At 38.5% G+C, this 23,116-nt stretch overlaps 1 protein-coding gene across 1 annotated transcript in view; it reads left to right on the top strand.

Annotated features, from left to right (window-relative positions):
- Nucleotides 1-23,116, top strand: part of CDKAL1 (CDK5 regulatory subunit associated protein 1 like 1) — a 379,153-nt gene that overhangs the window by 118,573 nt on the left and 237,464 nt on the right. Inside the window, exons 6-7 of the mRNA XM_058022013.1 lie at nt 1,337-1,433; nt 9,292-9,340. Coding sequence (XP_057877996.1) covers nt 1,337-1,433; nt 9,292-9,340 — 146 coding nt within the window. The remainder of the gene's footprint in view (nt 1-1,336; nt 1,434-9,291; nt 9,341-23,116) is intronic.

Genomic DNA, 23,116 nt, shown 5'->3' with positions numbered 1-23,116 from the left:
TGTGTGTTATTTTGAGCTTTCATTTGAGCTCTAAATTGTAAACAGATTTGCCAATATAATAAGTGTGGAGTGAAACTCTGAGCAGGGAAACTCTCTGTGGTACCACTCTGGGTTGGTTTGGGTTTTTTTTGTTAAAATTGCCTTTGCTGGAGATGGACAGATACTAATTTAGTCTTCATGTGCTTGTTGAACATCACTTTAGTGCATTCATCTTGCAGACAGCTCAAGCAAGCTGAAGAGTATGAAATTGTCTACATACCTGTGTATTGTGGATATTTTTTCTGAAAATTGTGATGATGTGAATTAGCCTATTCCAGCATAACAATAAACACTTCATGAATTCATACATTGCTGGTGAAAAGATCCAGGTTCCAGTTTGACAGAAGCCATGATGCAACATGCAACCATGAAAGATTGTTCTTGGAGCAACCCATAAAGTGCTAGACCTAGCAAATCTCCTAATATTATTCAGCACTTCCCTTCTTTTGTGTTTTGCACTTTGTTAATGCAGTTGTTGTGTTGGTTAATGTGGTGATGGATGATGTTCAAAGTTGAATGGACATGGGCAGGTTTTGCATCTCACTGTTTTGTGTGTGGCTGCTAGTTCTGTGCAGAACTTCCATCAGTTTTGATACTCAGTCCTGCCTTGATACTCACTGCTGAATTCACAGTGAGTAAAAATGTTACTAATGAGATGAACAGTGTTAACCATTTCATCTTAGTGTTTTCATTTCCTGCCTGATGCTAAGGTAGTGTAAAAGTTAAGGAATAAAATAAGGTATCCAGACAAAGTGCTCAATATGCTTAAATACTGAAACATTTTAAAGTAACTCCATATTTCAAAGTAAATAAATGTTTTAAGTAGACATCAGAAGACTGATGTAACTGGTCAGTTCTGCCTGGTGCTACATCAGTGTGTCTGTTCTCAGCTAGGGGCTCCTGCCTGCATCCTGTGCTCTGTCCCTTGTATTCTGTGTAACTTCTTGAATCGATGTTAATTACTCTGTCCCATCTTTCTTGGCCAGTTTCTCTTCTACCATTTTGGCAAATAAAGTGAACTTGATTACAGCTTTCAAGTTGTGTTTTTGTCCAACATATGCAATGGTCATGGTCTCTGTAGATACTCCCCAAACTGAACCAGGTGTGCTGTAGCTTCACATGGGGTTCTTTTGGTGTGTTGGTTTGTTTGGTTTCTGAGGCTCAGACATGCTCAAGTTGCTTCTGATTTTGTGAGGTCTTCATTGGGATTGTTTTCTGTTTTCACGGGCATAATGTGAGTATTGAAGTTGAAAATGATAATTCAAAAAATATTGACCCACTGTTTGTCTTTCTTTAGGAAAGCTCAAGAAGGGAAGAAGAAAGTTGTGCTAGCAGGCTGTGTACCACAAGCTCAACCTCGCCAGGAGTACCTGAAAGGTTTAAGTATTATAGGGGTATGTATCTTCAGAAATCAAAGGTTTTCATTAATGTTTTCAATAGGTCAATGTCAATATCTAGACTCTATTGCCTTTCTCTGGGAAAAATCAGCAGAGAAGCTTCCTGCCATGTGCCCCTCCTGTTCATCTTTTTGCATTATACAACATTTAAACCTTCCTTCAGTTGAGGGTGATTTGATTTGGCTGTGGCAAAAGAGGAGAGAAAGAAAAGCATGCTGTTGTTGGAGCTGACTTCCAGTGCCTTTTGAAGCATGGAAATTTCCAGGCTTGATCCAGGATGAAGATATCAGTTACCATATTCTTAAGAATATCACAGTTTATTTGCTCCAAGACAAACCTTAAGACCTGTGTTAAAATCAGTGGAAGAAGCACAGGGGACTAGAGCATATGAATTACACAGACACAGATGAGGATTTCGTGGTTGTTTCTTTACTTCACACTATTAAGCAGAATGGAAAAATAGCAATTATTATTTTGTTTAAATTTGAGGCAGTTTGAAGAGTTAAATCCACTGGTGACTGACTTGTTAAACAGTTACCAAGCTTTACCTCGAAAATGAAACTACAGAGCTTTGACTTAAGTAATAAAGTGTTTTCAGTGTTCTGTGGGATGTGGTACTACTGTATCATTGAATCGCCTTTGGAAAAGAAAAAAGTAAAATGGGTGAATGGATTTCCTCTTTGCTCAGAGGCCACAAAGTTATTGATCCATGATTGGTTATATTATACTGGTTATTGCCAGTATAATAATACCTACACATATGTAGACAGAGGGGACAAAAATGAGCCAAGTCACTTTGACCAAGACTGTAATGCAATGTTTCAGTTTTGATGAATTTTAACCTATTAAAATTGGAAAGCTAGATTTTTTTAAACATTTTTCCCCTCTTTTTAAAAATTCTCTTTTAGGTAGCAGGTAATTTCTGAAAATTAACCTCTTCTCATCATCTTCATTTGAGTACCTAGAACCAGTGTTTCATGAAAAGTATTAGTAGTTTAGTATTTTTTACAGAAAGATTTCTGTTAGGAGATGAATTAGGTGTTAATGCAGTGTTCCCAAGTGCTTTGCAACTAGACCTGAAAATACTGAAATTTGGTCTTTGCAATAAGGAGACTGTCCTCTGGCTGTCATTGCTGTGGTAAAATTTACTGTGCTTTGAATAAGAGATCCCTAAGCTCAGAAAGGTCTCAACCTTGAGGCAAAACTATTAACAAAAACAAAGCTAAGAGCATATTATTGTCTATGTTTTCAGTTTGTACATTTAAGATTTTCTTCCCATTTTATAAAGAATGTGTGTGAAAGGGTGACTGTATTTAAAGGACAAGACTTGTTATCTTACTATTGCAAAATATTTTTGAAAGGCAGTTTTTGCAGAATTGAGAAATAGAAAATGTTATGTTGGCAATAGGATATTGATTCTACTTTAAAATTTTGAGCATTAAGGGTACAGTTTTGAAAATCTTTCTTTTACATGAGGTTGGTCTTCAACTTAGCTGAGAGACATAGTTGATTTATTGTTGCTTATATAAGTTCTGCTATTTTCTCCCCCCACACTTTTTTTTTTTCTCTTTTTCAATATTTATTTTAAAGGACCATGTTGTCTGAGAATGTGTTTATTTACCAGCAATTAGAACTCCCTCAGGGTGGCTTTCTAAAGGCAGTGTGTCAGAGGCTCTTCTGCTCCTCATGTTAGGATGGAGGAGGAAGTTGTGTTGTAACTACCAGAGAAATTCTAGTAGACCAGAGCTTGTTTTGATCTGTATTTGAAAAATACAGGACTGAACTTCCACTGTTCTTTTTTTTTTTATTGCCTGATTATTCCTTGGGCAGAAGGAAAGGAAGGGCAACTTCATATCCTTCTTACCATTTGTGATGTTACTGTGCTTCTGTGTTTCTTTAAAATAATTGCTACTTTATAAACATAATATGGGTTGAGGCCTTGCCATAGGCTGTGTGTAAGGCAAACCACAATGTGACATGACAAGGTGAAGGAGCTCTTTTGTGCAACGGGAAAATTCTAGGCAGTAATAAATCTGCCAAGGGTATAAAGTACCTGAAGTACACAATAATGCATTCCAGAGGTTCACAGCCAGTTCCCCTCTGGTGGTTTCCAGAGCTTACTCCTTTGAGTTTGTGGTGTACTTACTTCAAACTCAAGTGCTTGTGCAGTGCACAAAGAGACATCAGCTCTCCTATGTAGTTATCACTCACTTTTCATTTTTAGTTGCTAGGAAGTAACTAAAAAAAAGTTAGACCTAAAGTACACACCCTAAGTACACCTAAGTTACACATCCTAAAGCAGGATGTGTAACTGTGCAGATTGTTTTGAGGGGATCATAGGGGAAGGGAAGGGAGAGACAAGGGGGAATGAAAGATTTAGCTGGCAGGTTATGTTTTGGGACCCCTGAATGGATGCAGCTAATGGTAGTGCTTCCTCACTTCCTGAGCTCCATACAAGAACATGCAAAACCCTGGTTCCCAGTGATAGTTGGGCCGTTGGAATGGGATATTTTATTTCAGTGACATTTTCTGGAGTTTTAAGGTGCTTGATCTCCAAATGAGGCTATGTGTGGGAACCCCTGGTCAGGTTGCTGGGAGTTTATAGGTCTTAAGGGGCTTCACAAGGCCCGTGTATCCATGCTTTGAAATCATCAAACTTGCTGTGCAGACTGAAAGCATGGGGCCTAATCCACATACGTATTCCATTAAAAGCATACAATAGCTCCACAGGTGAGTGAATCCTGAATGACAACTCCAATTCTCCTTCCTTCTCTATCTTTCCCAGTGTAACATCTAGCATCAAAGACCTATCATCTCCTGCCATACACCCATCATACAAGGGAAGTCTCTCATTCCTATTCTTTCATCTGCACAAACCCACACAAGCAATCCAGTGTTTCTGCTCTGGAAGGCTGTAACCCCCACCTTTGCTGCTGCTCTCAGTGTCAGAAGGTGCAGGTCCTGTGCATGGTAGGGCACTGCAGGCTCTTTGGCCAAGATGAGCCTGAAGCCGCTGCTTCCAGGAGCCATGAAAGTCCTCTGCCAAGGCTCCTTGCATTCTACTGACCTCCAACTAACCCTTTCCCCTGGCTATTCTACTGTATAAGGCAAGCCTTAAGTAATTTTCTTTTCATATCCAGTTTGAAACTCTGGAATGTGATTAGTGGGAGTGCTGAACACTCCCAGCAGCAGCACATAACACCAGGAGCACTGCTATAAAGTGATGATGCAGCATAAAAAATGCTAAGTGCATTACAAAAAGCAAGCACTTTATTTCTCAAGCTGTACATCTGTAATTGGTATACACTTTTAAGTTTAATGTACCTTATTCCTTCATTTGTAAAATGCTCCGGCGAGCAAAGCTTTAGCAGTGCCATTGTGAAAGGAAATCACTGGAACAGTACCAAGATGTCAAGTGTCTGTACATCCCTACTGCTTTGGCCTCATAAACCAGGAAGATACATTGTATGGTATTTCTGTGGTTCAGTTCATAAAAGTTTTGATGATGTTTGCAAAACAGAGATAGTGATACTTGCCTACCTTGCAGTGTTTATAAGGCCAGACTGCATTCAAGATTTGGAGCCTGTCTGCTGCCCTTAAAACAGAGCCTTGCATGAAATGCAAATATCCAATATCTACTTCATGAAAGCCAAATTTGATGGAATTTTAGTCTGAATTATTTGAATTAGCAGAACTTATTGGAAAACATGCTGAAAACCTGGGAACAGGTGGACACTCTTATTCTGTAACTTCCTGAATGGCTTCATACAAATGTCAGCTGGTTTGCTTTGGCTTTTGAATTCCCAGGTTGATATTCATATAGGACACTTGAACTGGGAAAGCCAGAAAAGAGTGTCAGTTAAGCACCTGCTTTTAAACTGAAAATTGGATGTGCAAATAGAAAATGTTCATTTCTACAGTAGCTATGTACTATCCTATCAATCAAAGGGTGTAGCAATTAATTTAGATAAGAATTATCCTTCAGCCGTGTCAGTGTTTAGCAGTGAAAATCAGTTGTTTATGTGCATCTCTGGGGTAGTCCCCTTCCCTTTAAAGTTTGTGTAGATCCTCCTCTCAGGATACATTCCTAACCCAGAGTAATGCCCATTTGGTCAGTATTGTCAGCAAAGGTTTTAAACACAGATGTTATCCCTCTGAAGCCAGCGTGGCTATAGTCACATGCCTTTTGAAGTTATGTATTAAGCCCGAGATTTATCTTGCCTAAGTGCTGTAATTTGAGAGTCTGTTTTGCTCAGCTCTCTTTATGGTCAATGAAGATAATTATCTCTAAAATAATTTAGATTTTTAGAAAACCTGAGGTGCCTTTTGAAGCCATGTATTTCCCTTTTACTGGCTTTAGAGAGGGGATAGGCTGAGTAGTCTTTTAATATCCAGTGTTTGGCAGAGATCCCTAAACAAGGTGAGATGAAACAGAGTTGGTGAACTGGAGTTAAAATCTTTAGGATTATAAATAGCATGTTGTAATTACCTAAGACAGACTGTTTTATCTATGTAGTGACCATTTTGTTTCTTAACTATGTCAATGAAAATCAATATATGGGCTTTTTTCAAGATGAGAAAAAAAGATTGTTTTACTTCAAGTAGCTCTGTTTAGATATTATGGTCACTCCTAGGGTGTTCACATTGTATCTTGGGAAACATTTCTTCATGTAAAGGGTGATCATGCATTGGACCAGACTACTCAGGGAAATGGTTGAGTCACAATCCTTGGAGGTATTTAAAAGTCGTGCAGATGTAGTGCTTAGGGATATGGTTTAGTGGGGGCTTGACAGTGCTGGGTTATTATGAATACAAATGATTGCTGAGCTGCACTTAGGCCTAGTTCTGATCCCACCAGGAAGGGTCAAAGATTTGTCCTGGCCTTTGTTTCAACTCAGCCTTCATGCTTTGTAAAACTCTCTTTATCCTTGCTTTTTCACCAGACAGTTCCCTGCTTTGGCTACTTCTCCAGCCTTGCCTGTGCTCTCGGCCCATATCAATCTCAGCCCAGATTTCTGCACCAGCCCTGATTTGTGCTGGTTGAGTGTTTTGTTTCTTGTTTTTCTTTTTGCACAGTTCCCCTCAGCTGTCAACTCTGTTCTGTCTGTAGCTCTTGTTCTGTTCACCTCCCAGTGGAGAACCATTTGAAGTGGACATTAAGTCAGAAATGTACCTAACTATGCTGGAACCAAGGTGCCACAAGATCTGTGGAACAAGTGGGGTGCACTAACACACCCAGGAGTGGTGTCAGTCCTGGGGTTTGGTTTTTTGAGGCACTCTGCAAAGAAATGTTGAGGAATGGTGTCATTTCCCTTCATACACCACCAGGATGTCTCTGTGCTTCATGGACTTCCTGATGCCTGATGGAGAGAGACATTATTGGAGCCGTGCTCTGAAGGTTTATCTTTGATGCCAGTCTAGAGCAGAATTATTCATAAGGTTAGTGAGATGTGAGGAAAAGCATCCACCAGACCTTTATATATTCAAGAAAATTTCACTACTATGACTTTGTAAATTTTTTTTTCCTTTTTCATTTCTCCCCCGCCCTTTTTTTTTCCCCCAATAAGAATTTTCTAAGCCTTTCACTCTTTTCACTTCACATTCACCTCACATTTTCTAAGATACTTTTATCTTCATAAATGCAGACTGGAAGCATTCCACATTTTCTTCCTGAGCACTTGGGGCTTTAGCCAAAAAATTTCCAATAATTTCAAATGAAAAATATTTAATGTGGGAAATAACATGTAAGGCAGAACAAACATCCATTTCTAGGTGAAGATCTCATCTCTCAGACCTATAATTTTAATTACTTACATGAGCCATCTTCTTGACAGACATATTGAGAATAATTTAATTTATCCAATAAAATGAAGATGCAATATAATGGTTGGTGTTTTTTTTTTCTATCTTTATTCAGCAGGGGATTTGGAGCAATGCAAAAATTCCTCAGATGCACAATGCAGAAAGTAATTGGTAGCTCAGGTTATGAACCACCCAGATTTCTCATATTTTAAATTATTAAAATGGTTATGAACCTGAACAGTCTAGTACTGAGACATATAGCAATAATACTTTAGGTAATATAACACAGACTTTGCTCCCTGTCTGTAGTCCAGTTTTAAGTGTGCACACTTCTATTTCCAAATGGAATTTTTCTATTTATTTTTTAAACATTTAGTAGAAAGTATGTATGTTAAATATCTTGAGTCATAATTTTTAAAACTATATCCAAAATGGATGTTTACACAACTATGTAAATATGCATGTGTTCCATATGACTGCTTATGTGTGCTTCCTTTATAAGCTGATTGCTAGGTATGTATGTCTGTAATGTGAATGCTTGGGATTCAGAAAATTATTTAAATACATTTATTTTTCAATAAAATTATTAAACTGGAAATATTAGGAATACTATAACTAAATTTCTAGAATTTATAACTAATGTACTGTATTAAAAAATCTGAAATGGTGGACATGCCTATTTTAAAATCTGTATTTCAAAAGAAATACAGATTAAAAAAAAGAAAAATACTTTTACATGAACTTGATCCAACACTCAGATGAGGAAGGAATTGACTCCCACTGACTTCAGCTGGGAATTTAAAATCAGACTCCAGCTATAGGTGAGCTTTTTTTTAACTTCTACTAGACAGATTGGGAAAATGAATGTGAAGCAGACAAGATTGTGCAGTCTTGTATTTACAGGAGATGACAAGCTCAGTGGTTTAGGGCAGAGAGACTTAATGGCTTTGATATGAGGGACCCATGTTCCAGGCTCCTTGTTGCAGACCAGGTTATTCTCTTGAAGCCTCTGCAACTTGTGCTTTTCTGCTTGTTTTGGAAACAAGCTGGAAAACAAACTCCAAGGAAAAGAATGCTAAATTCATGCTACATCTAGTTAATGTAATGTACAGCTTAGAAAAGCAGTGTTTGGAAAGGAATATTGTGAAAAAAATGCATACAAACTTAAGTGTGACAAGTTGGCTTTCATACATTGTATGTAAATATCTGAAGTAGAATTATACAGAATAGGTGGCTTGGATGAAAGCTGTGGAAAGAACCTCAGCTTTAAGAATTCCTGAGTGTTTAATTTTGTGGTGTTAATGTTGATTCCTTTTAGTTTATATGCCAAAATCTCTACAGTGTGCTGGCCATTGACTTTAAATAAAGACTGATATACCTATTAAGAAATAATTGAACTATTTATCCCATTATTGGTGAATTTTGGCAAATATAACACTAAAACATAAATTTGTTGTCTTTATTGCAGACGTTATATTGAGGTCATTAAAGATTATTTTGTGTTGTGAAAAGCATGAGGGCTTTTCTCTCCATTTCCAAACACAACCTGCATCAAGTTCAGGAGACTATCTTGTTCTTTTAAATTTCACAACAGTATTTTAATTTCTTCCTGTGTTCCGGTGTCTTCCCCATCCAGTACCTCATTCATTTTCTCTCCTATGTTCTGCCCTGACATCCTCAGCTTTTTGTTGTGTTCTGGTGTGTTCTGTCTGTTTGAGCCACCCAGGTGCTGAGTGCCTGGTTCACCATTGCCTGTCACAGACTATCAACAGCTTAAGGCCTGAAGTCTTTTCGAGCAGCTTGGTGATTTTTGCCAAACTTATGGGAGCTTGCCATTTTTGAGGACAAAATTTGGTTTAAATTGGGTGGTAAATGTTAAAGTTACTTTTGGCAGATTGACCAAGATCCACAGAAAGTAAAAACTGGCTAAAAACACAGCCCAAAATTCTTTACTCTCCCTTAATCCACAAGAAGACACTCTTGAAAGACTAGTTAATATGAAAGTATGTTTAGTTGTTGACTACTTAGGTATTTACCTTCTGACTTTTTTTAGGTTCAGCAGATAGATCGTGTAGTAGAAGTTGTGGAGGAAACTATTAAAGGTAAGCATCACACTTGAACTAATTGCAGCTAGTTGGAAATGTGTAAGCATTACCAGAAGTGCTGCTGGTGTGTTCTTTTTCACCCTAACTCTTGCTTTGTGCTCCAGCTGAATGTTTGGGCAGTGCTATACTTTGTCATGTATGCTTTGTATAAGTGATAATTTCAGAGATGTTTTCTGTCAGCAGCTCTGAGGGCTGTTGGTTTTGTAGGTAAATGATCAAGAGGAGACATCAAGAAATCATTTAATCAGTGTAGGTTGGTGTAGAGTATTGTGTAAAGTCCTACACTATCTTGATTAAATGTTACACTTCTACTTTCTTTTGTTTAGTTCTCTGGTATTTTCTTCTTTTCCAATGTTTTGGCTTACCTCCCTGAGCTCTTCTCAGCAGGGCAGATATATTATCTTCTGATTTAATGTTCTTTTGTAACTCTGTTCCCTGTTCTTTCTGGCTTTGTTCATGTGTGTACTCTTAGTACTTTGCAGCAAAGGAGGGGAAAAACCCAGTATTGTTTGTGAGCCTGACCAGTAAACATTTGCTGTTAAATAATATATTTGTCTGGGCCTTTCTGGGTTACCTAAGTTTGTCTCCATTACTTATCAGGCCATAAAAATTACTGTTCCATGAAGCTTTAAATTACAAGTTTTACTTTAATTGGCTGTACTTTCAATATAAACAAGTGTCTAGTCCACCAGACATTGTCAGTAACTTTATTGCTGGAATACAATTTTTTTGAACTACAGCATGGAAGTTTAAAGCAGTGCAAATTTTTAAAAGGAAAAAAAGTGTCTATCATGAAATTGTGTAGTGTGGTGTAAGGCTTCTAGGGCTTGTGGTTTGAGGGCCTTAAGATTTCATGTTGCTTTGAATGCTTTCAGGAATGAAACCTGTATTTAATGTACTCCCAACCAGATTATCCTTAACCTATGGCATGTATTTTTGGGGGGTAGAACCTACTTTTCCATACAAGCAAAGAAGAAATATATTCAGTACATATTTTTTATTTAATAAGGCAAACTGTTTGCCCAGAAACATCATGGTGTTCATGACAATATGTTTGAAATTATGATGCTTCATGATTTTTACAAGGGTATTTTAGATCCCTATCTGCTTTTTCCCAAATTTTATTAGTTCTTGAAGGAGTAAGATGATAACCTGGGTCAGCATGCCCTCCCTTGACAAAAATGGGGTTTGTAATATTTATACTGACTCCAGATATTACTGCTTTTTTGATAACTTAATTACTCAGGTTATGATGACTGAATGTTTAAGAGTACAAATAATCTAGTAGCAGCTGTTAAAATAATGATTTTCACTGAATGGATTTTTAGATTGCATTTTAAACATTGATATAATGCTGGAAAATAATGTTCATAGGAATGTTAGTGAATATTTAAACTTTAAAAGTGTGAATTTTTGGAAAGGTTTTTGTTCCTTTCTAGCTTACTAAAAGTGATTTGAATTAGAAGGAGAAAGTGAGCTGCTGAATTCCATACATAGTGCCAATTTGATCAGGGATTTCCCGAAAGGTAATGGAACTCAGGATTTCTGGAGTTTCATTGGAAAAAGATGAATGCAAACCAGCTCTCTGAGAGAGACACTGACATACTGGAGAGAGTCAAACAGAGATGGTTGAGGGGCTGAGACTGGATAATTCCTCCTCATAGGAGAGCCTGGGAAGGCTCAGGGAGGAGGAATCACATCAAAGTATATAAATACCTGAAGAGAGTGTGCAGAGAGAAGTGAGAGAGACTCTTTTCAGTGGCACCCACAGACAGGACAAGAGGCACAGGCACAAAAGAGCAGAGGAGGTTCCCTCTAAACACCAGGAAACACATTTTGACTGTGAGGACGACCAAGCCTTGGCTCAGGTTACTGAGGGAGGTGGTAGAGACTCCATCCCTGTGTTCAAATACTGTGCACATGGTCTTGGGGAGCTGGCTCTCAGTGGCTCTCCTTGGATGAGGGGGCTGGATACAGTGGTCTCCAGAGGTCCTTTCCAACTGTAACCCATCTGTGGCAATCAGATTGCAATTGGAAGGAGAATCAAGTTGGCAGGGATCATAGCATAGGATAATGGTTTACTTTGGTTAAAGCCAGCCATAAATTAGGAGCTTTTACTTATATTTATTTAATTTACTTCAATAAGCTGCATTATTTTATGTATTTTGGAATCATCTACTAATGGAGAAGAATGTGAAACTCTTTTTCAGTGTGTTTTATGAAGAGTGTAACTGTGAACTCCCATTATCCAACTGAATTAAAATACTGTAGATAACAGGACTGTTGATTAGAATATTTTATTATATGAAACAGATACATGGTAGAAGATTAAATTAATTTTAGATCAAATGAAATGTAACCCTTTGTTTTCATGAGTCTACATTGTTGGCAACAGCTTCTGAAGCTGCTAATGCTTTCAGGAGATTGAGGTGGTGTGAGACAAGGGGGTTAAATTAAATATGAATTCTGAATTCAGAGCCAGCTTACACCTGTGACTTTTAAGCTAGGTATCTCTCATAGCTGTATGATACAATTTGTTTCACCTTTTTTTTTTTTTAAAGAAAATCTAAAGGTTGCATGCGTGATATACTCTTGTAATGGGAATATGTATATATTGAAAGCTTCAAAATACTATATATTGAATATTTATAAAAAATTTGACTGAATAAGTGGAACTTCATAGTGTCTCTGCTCTGTACGACAGCTCTGTAGATTGGTCAGCCTCACTGAGTTGTCTGGATTTTCTGTCCAAATACCAAGGTGGAAATAGGTTACCTTGATGCTAGTTTTAAGTCTAAAAGTCTTGCTTTCCCTGGCTTCCCATTTCTTTCTTAAGTGGTACCTTAATTTTTTCTTGGATGCTTGAACTTTGTAGTACACAGTTTACAAAAAGGGAAAGTTTGCAGAAAGAATTTTTTTCCTTATCTTTTTTTTTCCCCTCATAGTCATCTTTTCAGTTTTTCATGAAAATGGCTTCCCTGTTGGATTTGGTTGAAAGCTTGCTGCACTCCCAAAGAAAATTGATTTCTTGGAATTATTTAGAACTCTTTGTATGAAATATCAAAGGGTTTCTTCTAGCTTTATTTCTCAGTCTTAAGGGCATTGTCAGGAAGACCTTTTCAGAGCAATTCCATTCTGCTGCGTCAAGAGATCGTAGTTTCAAGAAATATATCTTTGTGGTGGTCTTTACCACATATGTGTGAAGTCAGTGTAATTGTTAGTTCCCAACTCTCCATCAGATAATTCTGATAAACACTTTTTGTGTGACTTTATCTTTTTATCCTGTTTCATCAGAAAATGGAAAAGAAGGATGTGCACATTTGTTGTTGCACTGACAGCTAAAAGAGAGAGAGAGAGAGAGACTTTTAAGATGCTTAGTGATTTCTCATTTTTATGCCATCCTAACTTTTATCACAAGTGTTGAACTGAATCTTTGAAATTTCCTAATTAGCAGGTAAATTAGAGGTAAATTGTCACTTCCAGAAGCAATCTTCAATAGCAGTACAGTATTTGTATGCAGGTCATGTCTAATTAATATTTATACTGTGTCCCAAGATATATCTTAACTAGAGGCATCTTCATGTACTTTTCATATGATATGGTAATTTATAATCTGAAACCTCTATACTGCCTGTGAGGAACTAGACAAAATAATTCATTGACAGTCTCAGAACTGAGTTTCTCAAAGTGACATCCACAATTGTGTAGCCAGTGTGTCTCTCATTCTTCCTGATAGAACAGAATGGTTTTGTCATGCAGGGTTCTAATTCAACAGTTCAGTAAACCTTGCTTCATCTGCACGTTCCCAAATTTTAAGTCTGGCTTACAGCAATTTTTACATTAGGGCAACATACCCACTCCATGTGCTTAGTTTTCCAGTAAGGTAGTATGATGACATAGAATGTTAGGAAAATATTGCTAAGGAGTTGTGGTGTCTGTGAGCTAGGTGAAAACAGGCCTATAATTTATGTGTGCTGCATCGCTTAGTAAAATTTCTGTATAGAATATAAAATTTATTTGGGATGACCAGTTTCTATGGTATGCTCCAATAAGCTGAAGATTTGTCTTTGCAACTGCAGAATGTGGTTATGGTGACTGCTCAAGTCAGCTTTTTATGAATCACTCTAAAATCTGTCTTTAAAAAAAGCCTGTGTGTGTATACAAGCTTGGCTATAAACAGTTTACAGTAGGCAAGAGAATACATTTCTTCTGTATTTTAAAGGAGAAATGTTAACTGCTTAATAGAGAAATTCTTCTTTTCTGGCTTTGAATTTAGGTTGTCAGATATTTAGATCTTTCCCCCTTCCTTTCTAGACATGCTCTCAAATCTCATGTTATTAAGGGTTTGTGGGGGTGGGAGGCATGGGACCAGAGTGTTTGTGTACAGTCTGCTTTTAGCTTCGGCCTTAGGGAGATGAGGGACATAGGCTGAATTGAGTTTAGTCCATATTGTGTCTGTCTAATGCTTTCACAAAACACAGTTTTACAATGGGTCATTAGACCTGATTATAAAAAACAACCGAAGGAAATTACTTCAGGGTTGAGCCCTTTATACTTAACATAACCTTTCCCAGTTTCAGTCACGTTGACCTGTCTGGTGAAGTTGTCCATCCCTTCCCAGTTTAAACATTGACCATTATTTGCTCAACTGTTTAATTGTGCTCATGTGGTTAGCAGGATTCATGATAATTGCAGTGTTTGTATGAAAAAGAGATAAAAGGTACCTATGTTAGATATAGGCTAAAGTGTAGAATTTATACTGGATTGTCCACCTGACAGTGAGTGTGTGTGTATATGTATTTATCTGTACATATATGAATGCCGGATTGTTAAACAGTGTTTGTATGTGCTGCTTGATTTCACTAGAATCTGCTGGTAACAGTAGATAAAATAGACTATTTTCAATTTCTATGACTGTGGGAAGAGTAGCCTTGACTTAAGAAGCTGATGACAGGCCAAATTGAAGAATAAAAATTGGAGGAGTCGGGAGTTCTTATTTGAGGAAAAGTATCATTTGGCTCCCAGTCAGGAAAGTCACTGTTTGTGCCAAAATGCAGCTTTAGGAGGGTCAGAGGGAGGGTAGTGGCCTCATCAAGTCTGTGTTTCTGTTTCTATCTCCTTTGAAAGGACATAGAAAGGAGGGGTGAGGGGGGCAGTTTTGGGTGGGTTGTTTTATTTATTTCCCTGTGTGGTGGGTTGACTTTGGCTGCCAGGCCCCCACCCAGCTGCTTTCTTGTTCCCACTCCTCACGAGGGCAGTGGAGAAAATAAAATGGGATAACTCTCGGGTCATGATAAGGACAGGAAGATCACTTATCGAGGCAAACAGACTCGACTTGGGGAAAATTAATTTAATTTATTGCCAATTAAAAATAGAATAGAGTGGTGAGAAACTATAGCTACCTTCCCCCACCCCTCTTCTTCCCATGCTCAGCTTCATTCTCTCATCCCAGACTCCTCCATCTCCTCCCGAGTGGTGCAGAGAGATAGGGAGTGTGCGGTCAGCCCAGTGCAGCCCCGCTCTGCTGATTCTGCTTCCCGACATTGTCCCTGCTCCAGCCTGGGGCATTCCTGTGGGCTCTGGGGATCCAGGAACTGTTTCAGCGCGGGTCCTCTGCGGGGAGTGCAGTCCTTCAGGAGCAGGCTGCTCCGGTGGGGATCCCCGCAGGCTTCGTGCACTTAATGCAGGAGCCCTGCTCCCCGCTCCTGCTCCCCGCTCCGCCGCGGGCTGCGGGGCATGATCGGCTTCGCTCTGCTCTCCTCCTCTCCAGCAGAGAGCACCCGCAGCACCTCCTCCTTCTCCTCTTTCTCCTCCTCCTCTTCTCTCCTTGCTGCTCACAGGGCTTTCCCTCACGCTTCTTTCCTGGCTGCCAGGCAGTGTTTGTCCCTTTCTTACCCCTGTGGCAGCTGCAGAGCTCCGCGGTGCCCTGTGGCAGGGCTTTTGGAGCCGGCTGGAGCCGCCGGTGTCTGGCCCTTGGCAGCCCCGGCCTCTCCTTGCAGCGGCCCCTGCAGCCCCCTCCACACATCCCGGGAGAGTACCATGTCCCTAATGCGATTTCTAGGAGGTGGAATTGCCTTTTAAACGGAGATTGTGGAAAAGTAAGGGCACTAACTGGGAAAGCTGTGTTCGAGGCAGCTTGGATAAGGCCTTGAGCAACCTGGTCTAGTGGGAGATGTGCCCATGGCACAAGGATTTGGATCAGATGGCCTTTAAGGTCCTTTCCAACCCCTTAACTAAGAATTCTATGATTCTATGAACTCATGCCAGGGACTGTGTTTAAAAGACTTAAGAAAGTTGGATGGGATTGAAATAATGTTTTCAGTGGGAATACGCAGAGCTACAGTGAGTCAGTAACTTGGGGCCGAGACTGTGATTAAAGGATTCACCCATCACTCATTTGTATGTATCAATCACTGAGGTTAATGGCATAATGTGGTACGTGTCACCTGCCTCTGTTTTCTGTGCCCTGGATTGGAAATTTTGGAGATACTCCTATTTAAACAAAATTATATTTTTGTTGTCATCAGAGCATTATGGCTAGAAAGAGCGTCATTGCTTAAACAAGTAGCTTTTTTCCCCCCATTTGTTATTTAAGAGCTACTTTGACAACAAGCATTGGCTTATAAAAGACCTGGCTGGAAGGTGTCCCACTGTATGGTTTTTAAACAAAGGGTTTTTCATGTGGCCAGAGGCTTCAGTGAGAACACCACGTTGCATTTTGATTGCCCCTTTCTGACTGCTTACTAAAAGTGTGATGTACGGAAGGGTACTGATGAGTTCCAAATAGTAATACCATGATCTGTGCCATTATCAGTTCAGAGAGTTCAGCTTTGTAGACTGTAAGTTAAATAAAAATGTAGAGCATGATGAGGAATATACAGTAATTGTGGAGAAACTATTTCTGCAAAGGCAGATTTTAATTGCTTTTGTAAAACATCAATAATAATGTGGCTCAACATTAAAATTGTCCCTGCTGGGGCAAGAAATTTCTGTTACTATCAACTAATTTTTGCTCTTACAAGAAAGTTTATTGCTGTTTTTTCTGTGTCTGTTCCAATGCTTTTGGGCATGCAGGGACTGTTAGGTATGTGAGATGATCCAGGACTTTAGCTAGGTTTAGTAATTATTTTTCTCAGTGTAGGTGTTTCACTGATTTAATTTATAAATCCGATAGAACTGACTGTCCTTATTATGACTGTCACTGTTATGACTTTATTTTGTAAGTAACTCACAGAAACTGAATGGGAGATAAATAGTGCCACAGAAGACAAAAACAAGCAATTGGGGGAAACAGACTGAAAATCTCAGTAGCACAACTGTGATTGCTCATTGCTAAATGAGCCTGTGATGTGCATGGAAAAGGTGCCTTTTCTTCCAAACCCTTATGTGCTCTTTTCCACATTTTGAGTGAATCTTATATCACCCCCATTTTTCTGTCCTATTCACATTGGTTAGACTCAACTGAATTTAGCTCTGTTAGAGAATCCTTGTGGCTGGTAAATGTAAAGACTACCTCATGATTTTGGATACAGTGACAAGTTCAGCTCAGTGTTTCACTCTGAGGCTAAATTTGTTCTGTTCATCCTGCACACCCCAAAACATTAGGCAAGTTACTTGTGCTGCTGCTGCTGGCTCTGACAATCCTGCTTTCAGCACTTCCCTTCCTCATAATGCAGCCTGTTTTATCTGATTCAAAATGTCTTTTCCCTTGGAAGTTTCTCTCCAGGATCTCCTGAGGTTTTGAGCAGAATCTTTGATCCTAATCAAATGCATTTCTTCACAGAGAGGTGAGGACAGAGGGTCAGGGGAACTCTTCCTGTAGTCGATTCTAAGTATTGTCCTTCTGAGCTGTGGAATTGTGGCTGGCATTTTGAACTCACAGGAGATTCAACGTTCAGGCACTTTTCCAGAAAGACAATAACATTGCATGATCTCAGAATAAGTAGGATGGAGCTAGTGAATCCTAAAAATAAAAAAGCAGTAGTGCTTTAATATTGCCTATTAAGCATTTCAAATGCTTTTGCTGTGATAGAGGAAAATACTATGGATGTGTCAAAAATGTTCCTGAATACTTATATTCTTAATTTAACTTGGTGAAATTTTTACATGGACAGTAATTTCTTGTTAATAGTTATCTCTTTTTCTGTATGACTTCTTGTACAGTAGGGTTTTAGTGCTTACAGATATTGTTGTGATTGAGTCATACACTGGAAACATGCCAAGAATAAAGAGGCATTGCATGTTTAATGAAGAGGAAGTAGTGTATTAATTTTAGCAATATGGGACACCTGTGGACCTTTTCTACTGAATATCTTGTTTTTGAGATTACATTAAGTTAATTTTAAAAAGCTCCTGTCTTCACCATTGTGACACATTCCAGAGTCTTCCAAAGCAGTATTATTGTTGGATGCTAATTCCAAGTGCAACACTTAGTAGTTCTCTGTATTTCAAGCTAGTTGCAAATGTGCTGTATGCTTAGTAATTCCTGCACATTTCTAGGAAGCTTTTTGATTTGATATAGGGTGGAAAGCAATATTTTCATGAAAGAGTTTTGAATGCAGAGACTGGATCAAACATAGCATTGGCTATCAGCATCCTAATGGGACTGGATGCCTGGCCCAAGCACAAGGAAAAATCAGTAACTCTGACACTATTAGTGTGAGTTAATCCCTGTTCCTACCTACACCAGATGAAGGAGTTTGACTGTTACAGAACATTCCCATCTTCACTGATCTAGAAGAGGAATAATTTTTATTAGTTGCTTGGTCAGGAGCAGGGCATAAACCTCTCAGTTAGGTTTGGCTTTTCTTTGCTCTCTGAATTTACTTGGGACAGGAAATGCCACTGATGACATTCAGGGATGCCAATGGGGTTGGTTTGGATGGGAGCATCCAAACAGCAGAGTTCTAAACCAGTTAGTGTCCTTGTTTTTACACTTGTGTGTGTCTGACAGCATGTGATTGCTCTGAGGAGCTTGGGAATTCCTTTGAAATCAGTCATGTCTGCTGTGGGAGAGCATGTTTGTGCTGCAGGGCAGGGAGAAAAGCTGGGAGAGGAGCTTAGGGTCTGCCCTTGCTTTATGCTTCTTTCAGTCTTTATTACTGCTTTTGGTTCTCCTTTACCCTTCTTCCTTTAATTTTTCTTTGAAGAAATGTATTACTTTGTTTTCCCTTCATATGCTTTTACCTTCCTTTCCTTAGCTACACTGCTCCTATGTGCTATTTTTTCCAGTGCTAACCTTGAGGAAAGGAAGCTCTCTATTCATTGAGAGCCAAACAGTGGTGGAAGGAAACATGTGCAAGAGTACATGAAATAGTGCTTAATCCTGTTCCTGGAGAAAATCATGTTGGTGAGAGACATCTGAGAGGTGCAGAACAGCGCGTTGGCAGCCGTGCTCTGAGGAAAAAAGCGTCTTTCAGGAAATGGTGAATAACCTCTAAGCACAGTGATGTAACTGGGAAAGGGAAAGAGTGTGTAACAGAACAAGCAGAAAACAATAGAAGTTGTTGCTGCCAAGGCTGGGGTTTCCTGCATCTTTGAGGATTTTCTGTAAAATCATGGTTTTGAGCTGCTTGAGATATCTGCACTGAACTTGGAAGCTAAGAAAGCTGTGTCTGGCTGGGAGTTGTGTTTCAGAGTCACACTCTATAGCTCCAGTGGGGTGTGCAGGGATGGGGAGGGACCCTCAGTGGGTGCCCTCCTCCATGTTTCAAGCAGATATAATTTCCCAGCAGTTCTTGAGGAGTGTAAGCCTATGGACACAGTGAAACTGACCATTTTTTAAACCATAATATACATCTCCTAGTATCTGATATGATGTTGATAGCCAGGTAAAGTTTGCTAAAATTTACTAAGCCAGGCTACTTCCCCCTGATTTATACTTGTAATAAACTAGGAAGGTACCAGTCCCATTTGAATCTGTTTGCTCTAACATCATTAGCATGCTTCTGTGATTCTAGGTCTCAGGGATGTGATGGTAACCTGAGGTTCACAGGACATTTACTGCTATAATCTTATGACAAAGAAATTCCATTACCTGTTCCCTTCATATATTTATATTTCAAGATTGGGCCTTTTCCATCAATCCTGAAGCACATACATTTATGATTAGAGGTATATGTACATGCCATTAAAACTCTTTGTGTTCTTTTTAACAAGTGAATATAAATACCTTGAAAATATTTTCATTTTGCATACTGAATGATCAAACTAGACACATTTAAATGCCTTCTTTTAGACTAACACTAGGATTTAATATACTGGTTAATTTATTCCAACCTCATCCTTCTTGCAGATAGTACCAAGTAATGTGAATTGCATCTACTGACTTCTATGTAAAGATGAATTTAATATTAAACAATTCTGAAAACTAGAGAGCTCTGATTCATTTTAAATTGTTCCTAGCTTGATTTCATTTGCATTTGATGTGAGTGATTCTGCTCTGCAAGTGTCCTTGCTGGACTTGGTTAGTACTTCTGTTATTTGTAATCTGTATTAATTATCTACTAATTAGTGAAAAACTGCTCTGACACATGACCTAAACCACTAATTAACTTTTTCAGATTTTGTTTTGTTTTTTCTTAATGGAATTTTATCTGCTGCTAGACTGTGTGGAAGAAGAAATGTTATTTTTATAGCAGAAGCAATTAATAGGCCTAGATCGTTTAGGCTTTCCTATCTAACCTGACTAGATCTGTTTGTCTTTAAGCTGTATTTCAAAGCTTGCATTGCAGAGTGAGCCCTCAAAAAACGAGTGGTGTTTGTTTGATATCTGAGATGGAGCACTCATCATTATGGTAATAGACTTGTGATTAACTCAGTTTTCAAAAATGTTGTACAAAACTTTAAAAAAAAAAAGGAAAGAAAACAAACATGAAAAGAAAGGTTCCTTTTAAGTTTGGGACACCTGCTTTGCTTAGGTAAGTTATGCAACCTGTAAAGTCAGAGAGAAGGTAACTTAATCAGATAAAATGCTTTAGAAGTAAAGCTTAATTGCAGTGTTTTGTCTCATTCTAAGCTTTGAAAGGAGGTCATGAATGAGATTTAAAGTTACTGCTTTTTCTGTTAAACTTGATGTTGATCTGGGCTTAATAGTGCTGGTTAGGCAATCTAAAAATAAGAAGGGTATTTAGCCTTTTCCTAGTTGAAGATGACAAAATACTTATTTTTAAGTTTTTTTGAAATAAGTATGAGGGAAAAAGGATTTACAGCATGTGAAAAAGTATGATTCAGTGTTTATCAAGTTATGTTTTATTAATAGAAACAATTCTGTAAACAGATGTTTTAGTGCTTACTTAAAATGAAAGAGAATAGTCCTTGTATGGAGTAGGGGAAAAAGGATTGAAGGTCACAAATACTGTAATTGAGGGGGTTTTCTTATTAGGAAAAATAATTAAGTGTGCCTGCCACACAAGTCACAGTAGTTGGATGTGCATGTGCTGCTTGCCTTCTGGAAGCATTAAACTCTCTGCTAAAAATCATCTCCTACTAGAGGCATTTCTTCAGCCTCTGGTGTCTGGACTGAAAAGTACACGAATATTGTTATTCTTGAGTACCCCACAGGTCTTACAAGTCTGTTTTAATTCAGACTTCAATGTCCTTCAGGAGGAAATGTATTTTATGTGAGAGTAAGGTGCCGCATTTGATTGCCAGGCCATGGATTTCCTGAGCTCAGGCTCAGGTTTGGGGTGGGTGCTAACTTTCAGTGGATCACGTGGGGGATGGTCACAGAGCTGGGGTATCTTTCCTGAATAAAGGAAGTCTCTGACAATACTAGCAGCTCAGTCTTATTCTCCCAATAAACTCTATTCTGTCTGTAGAATGCCTCATCTTGTTGGGTGTTTTTGGGGGTGGTTGCCTGTTTGAGGACTGCTGTCAGTCTGAGAAAGGGCGAGCGTGAGCTAAATTCCTGTTAGAGAGCAGTAACTCGCATGGCTTCTGCTTGTGAGGGTCTGTGTTGTGAGGAGATGAGGCCTCCCCGATTCTGCACAATGAGATACTACTTGGGGAGGGGAGCAGGTTGGTTTTGTGGTTTGTTGTTTTCATCTTGTTTTTTAAACTTAAGAATGGTGGTTTGACCCCAATTCTAAGTGTGTTAATTTTAAATTTTGGGTAACTTGTTAAACTTGATTGTTTTAAGACTACATTGAATTGTTCCACTGTATTTTCAACCATAAATCCAAATACACCTTTAATATGGCAATGTAGCTGAATATTTAAAAAATGGATAAACTGGTTTATTCCAAATAAACCACAGTGTTAAGAAATAAGAAAGGAATGTTTTCTGTTTCTGGTTTAAGGCACTCACTTTTGTTATACAAGTAAATAAAATGGTGCCATGCTTGCAGCTCTTCAATGAAGCATTAGATTAGAAAATAAGTGATGGTACTGTGAGACAAGGATATTGCTGTTATTCTCAGGAAATGGTAGAAGTGAGTAATTTAGCAAATGCTAGTAGCACAAGCACCATATTACTAAATTCACCACAGGGTATAATGAAATTTTTGTCAAATGCAACTGCAGAAGTAATGCCTTTTGTTTCCTTTTGACATGATGATATCTTCTATCAGTGTTAACCATTATGTCTCCTATTGGTATTAACCTTTATGCTGTCAGGTCAGTCCTGCTCTCCTGTTCATTAGATCACATTTTTGGTTTAAACTTTTTATGTACCTTTAAAAAACTTGAGGAAGATGTTATTCTAGAAGTAGTTGGGTTTTTTCTAGGCTGTTGCTGCTATACCAAGGAAATAAATTAAGAGAATGAATGCTACATTTTTCAAAAATTAATTTATGACTCAAAACAGGCAGTGAAGAAAGGCTTTGACTGATGAAGGAATAATAAATTCTTATTAAAGTAAATAGCTGTTGGTAACATAAGTTAGGAGCTTTGATGTAACACAGTTTTTAATTGATTTGAAGTGGTCAGAGGCTTTGCTGTGCTGGATGTAGCTCAGCTTGTACTTCATAGTTTAATGCATTCCTCTCACCTCCCTCCTACTTTAGGGCTAGCTTTTTCTTTGCTGAAATATGTGGTGGATTGGAGCTATAGGGTTTACTATCAGGGAATTTTCCAAGTTCAGGAGACACATGCTTTATTTTCCTACCTGTTTGGCTTGTTGTCTTCCAACTCTCTTCAGGCATCTACCATTAGCTTTCCCTTGCTGTCTCTCACCTGCCTGTTCTAGGCTTTGTGGAGTAAATGATACAAGTCTTACACTTATAACTTGGGAACACTTTAGACTGCCTTATACAATAATACACGCAATTGTTTTGATTCTTCATTGTTAGTTCTTGCTTCAAAATATCAGTGAACCCTCTCATTTGTGCTCTTTAAATGTCGTGGCATGACTGATGTTGCAGGCAGTTGGTGAAATTATTTGTATTTTACTCCCTGAACATTAATGGCTTCAGGAAAGTAGTTGTGAGGCAGTTTTCTGACCTGCAGTTGTCCTGGAGTGGGAGGAATATGTGCAAATGTTGGTAGTCAGCTTAGCCATGGACATGTGAGGATATGCTTCACAGCACTTCCAGATTTACACAGTCAGGTAACCTTGAAATGTGTTGGTTCTCCATGTAATAAGCTAAAAAAGTATTTAGTTGTTTATTACCTCCTAATTTAGGTTTGAATTAAATTTTTCAGGAAGAATCATCTGATCCTGCCATGCAACTCATTTAAATATTATTGCTGTGTTGCTATTTGCTAGAGAATCTGAAAATGAGACTGCTTAGATAATTTTAATCATATAAAACAGAAAATGTAAGTGTGAAGGGA

This window comes from Melospiza georgiana, chromosome 1 (genome assembly GCF_028018845.1).
Source record: "Melospiza georgiana isolate bMelGeo1 chromosome 1, bMelGeo1.pri, whole genome shotgun sequence".
NCBI classification, from domain to species: domain Eukaryota; kingdom Metazoa; phylum Chordata; class Aves; order Passeriformes; family Passerellidae; genus Melospiza; species Melospiza georgiana.
The sequence above is the reverse complement of the archived record's forward strand: the minus strand, read 5'-3'. Positions and strand labels throughout refer to the sequence as shown.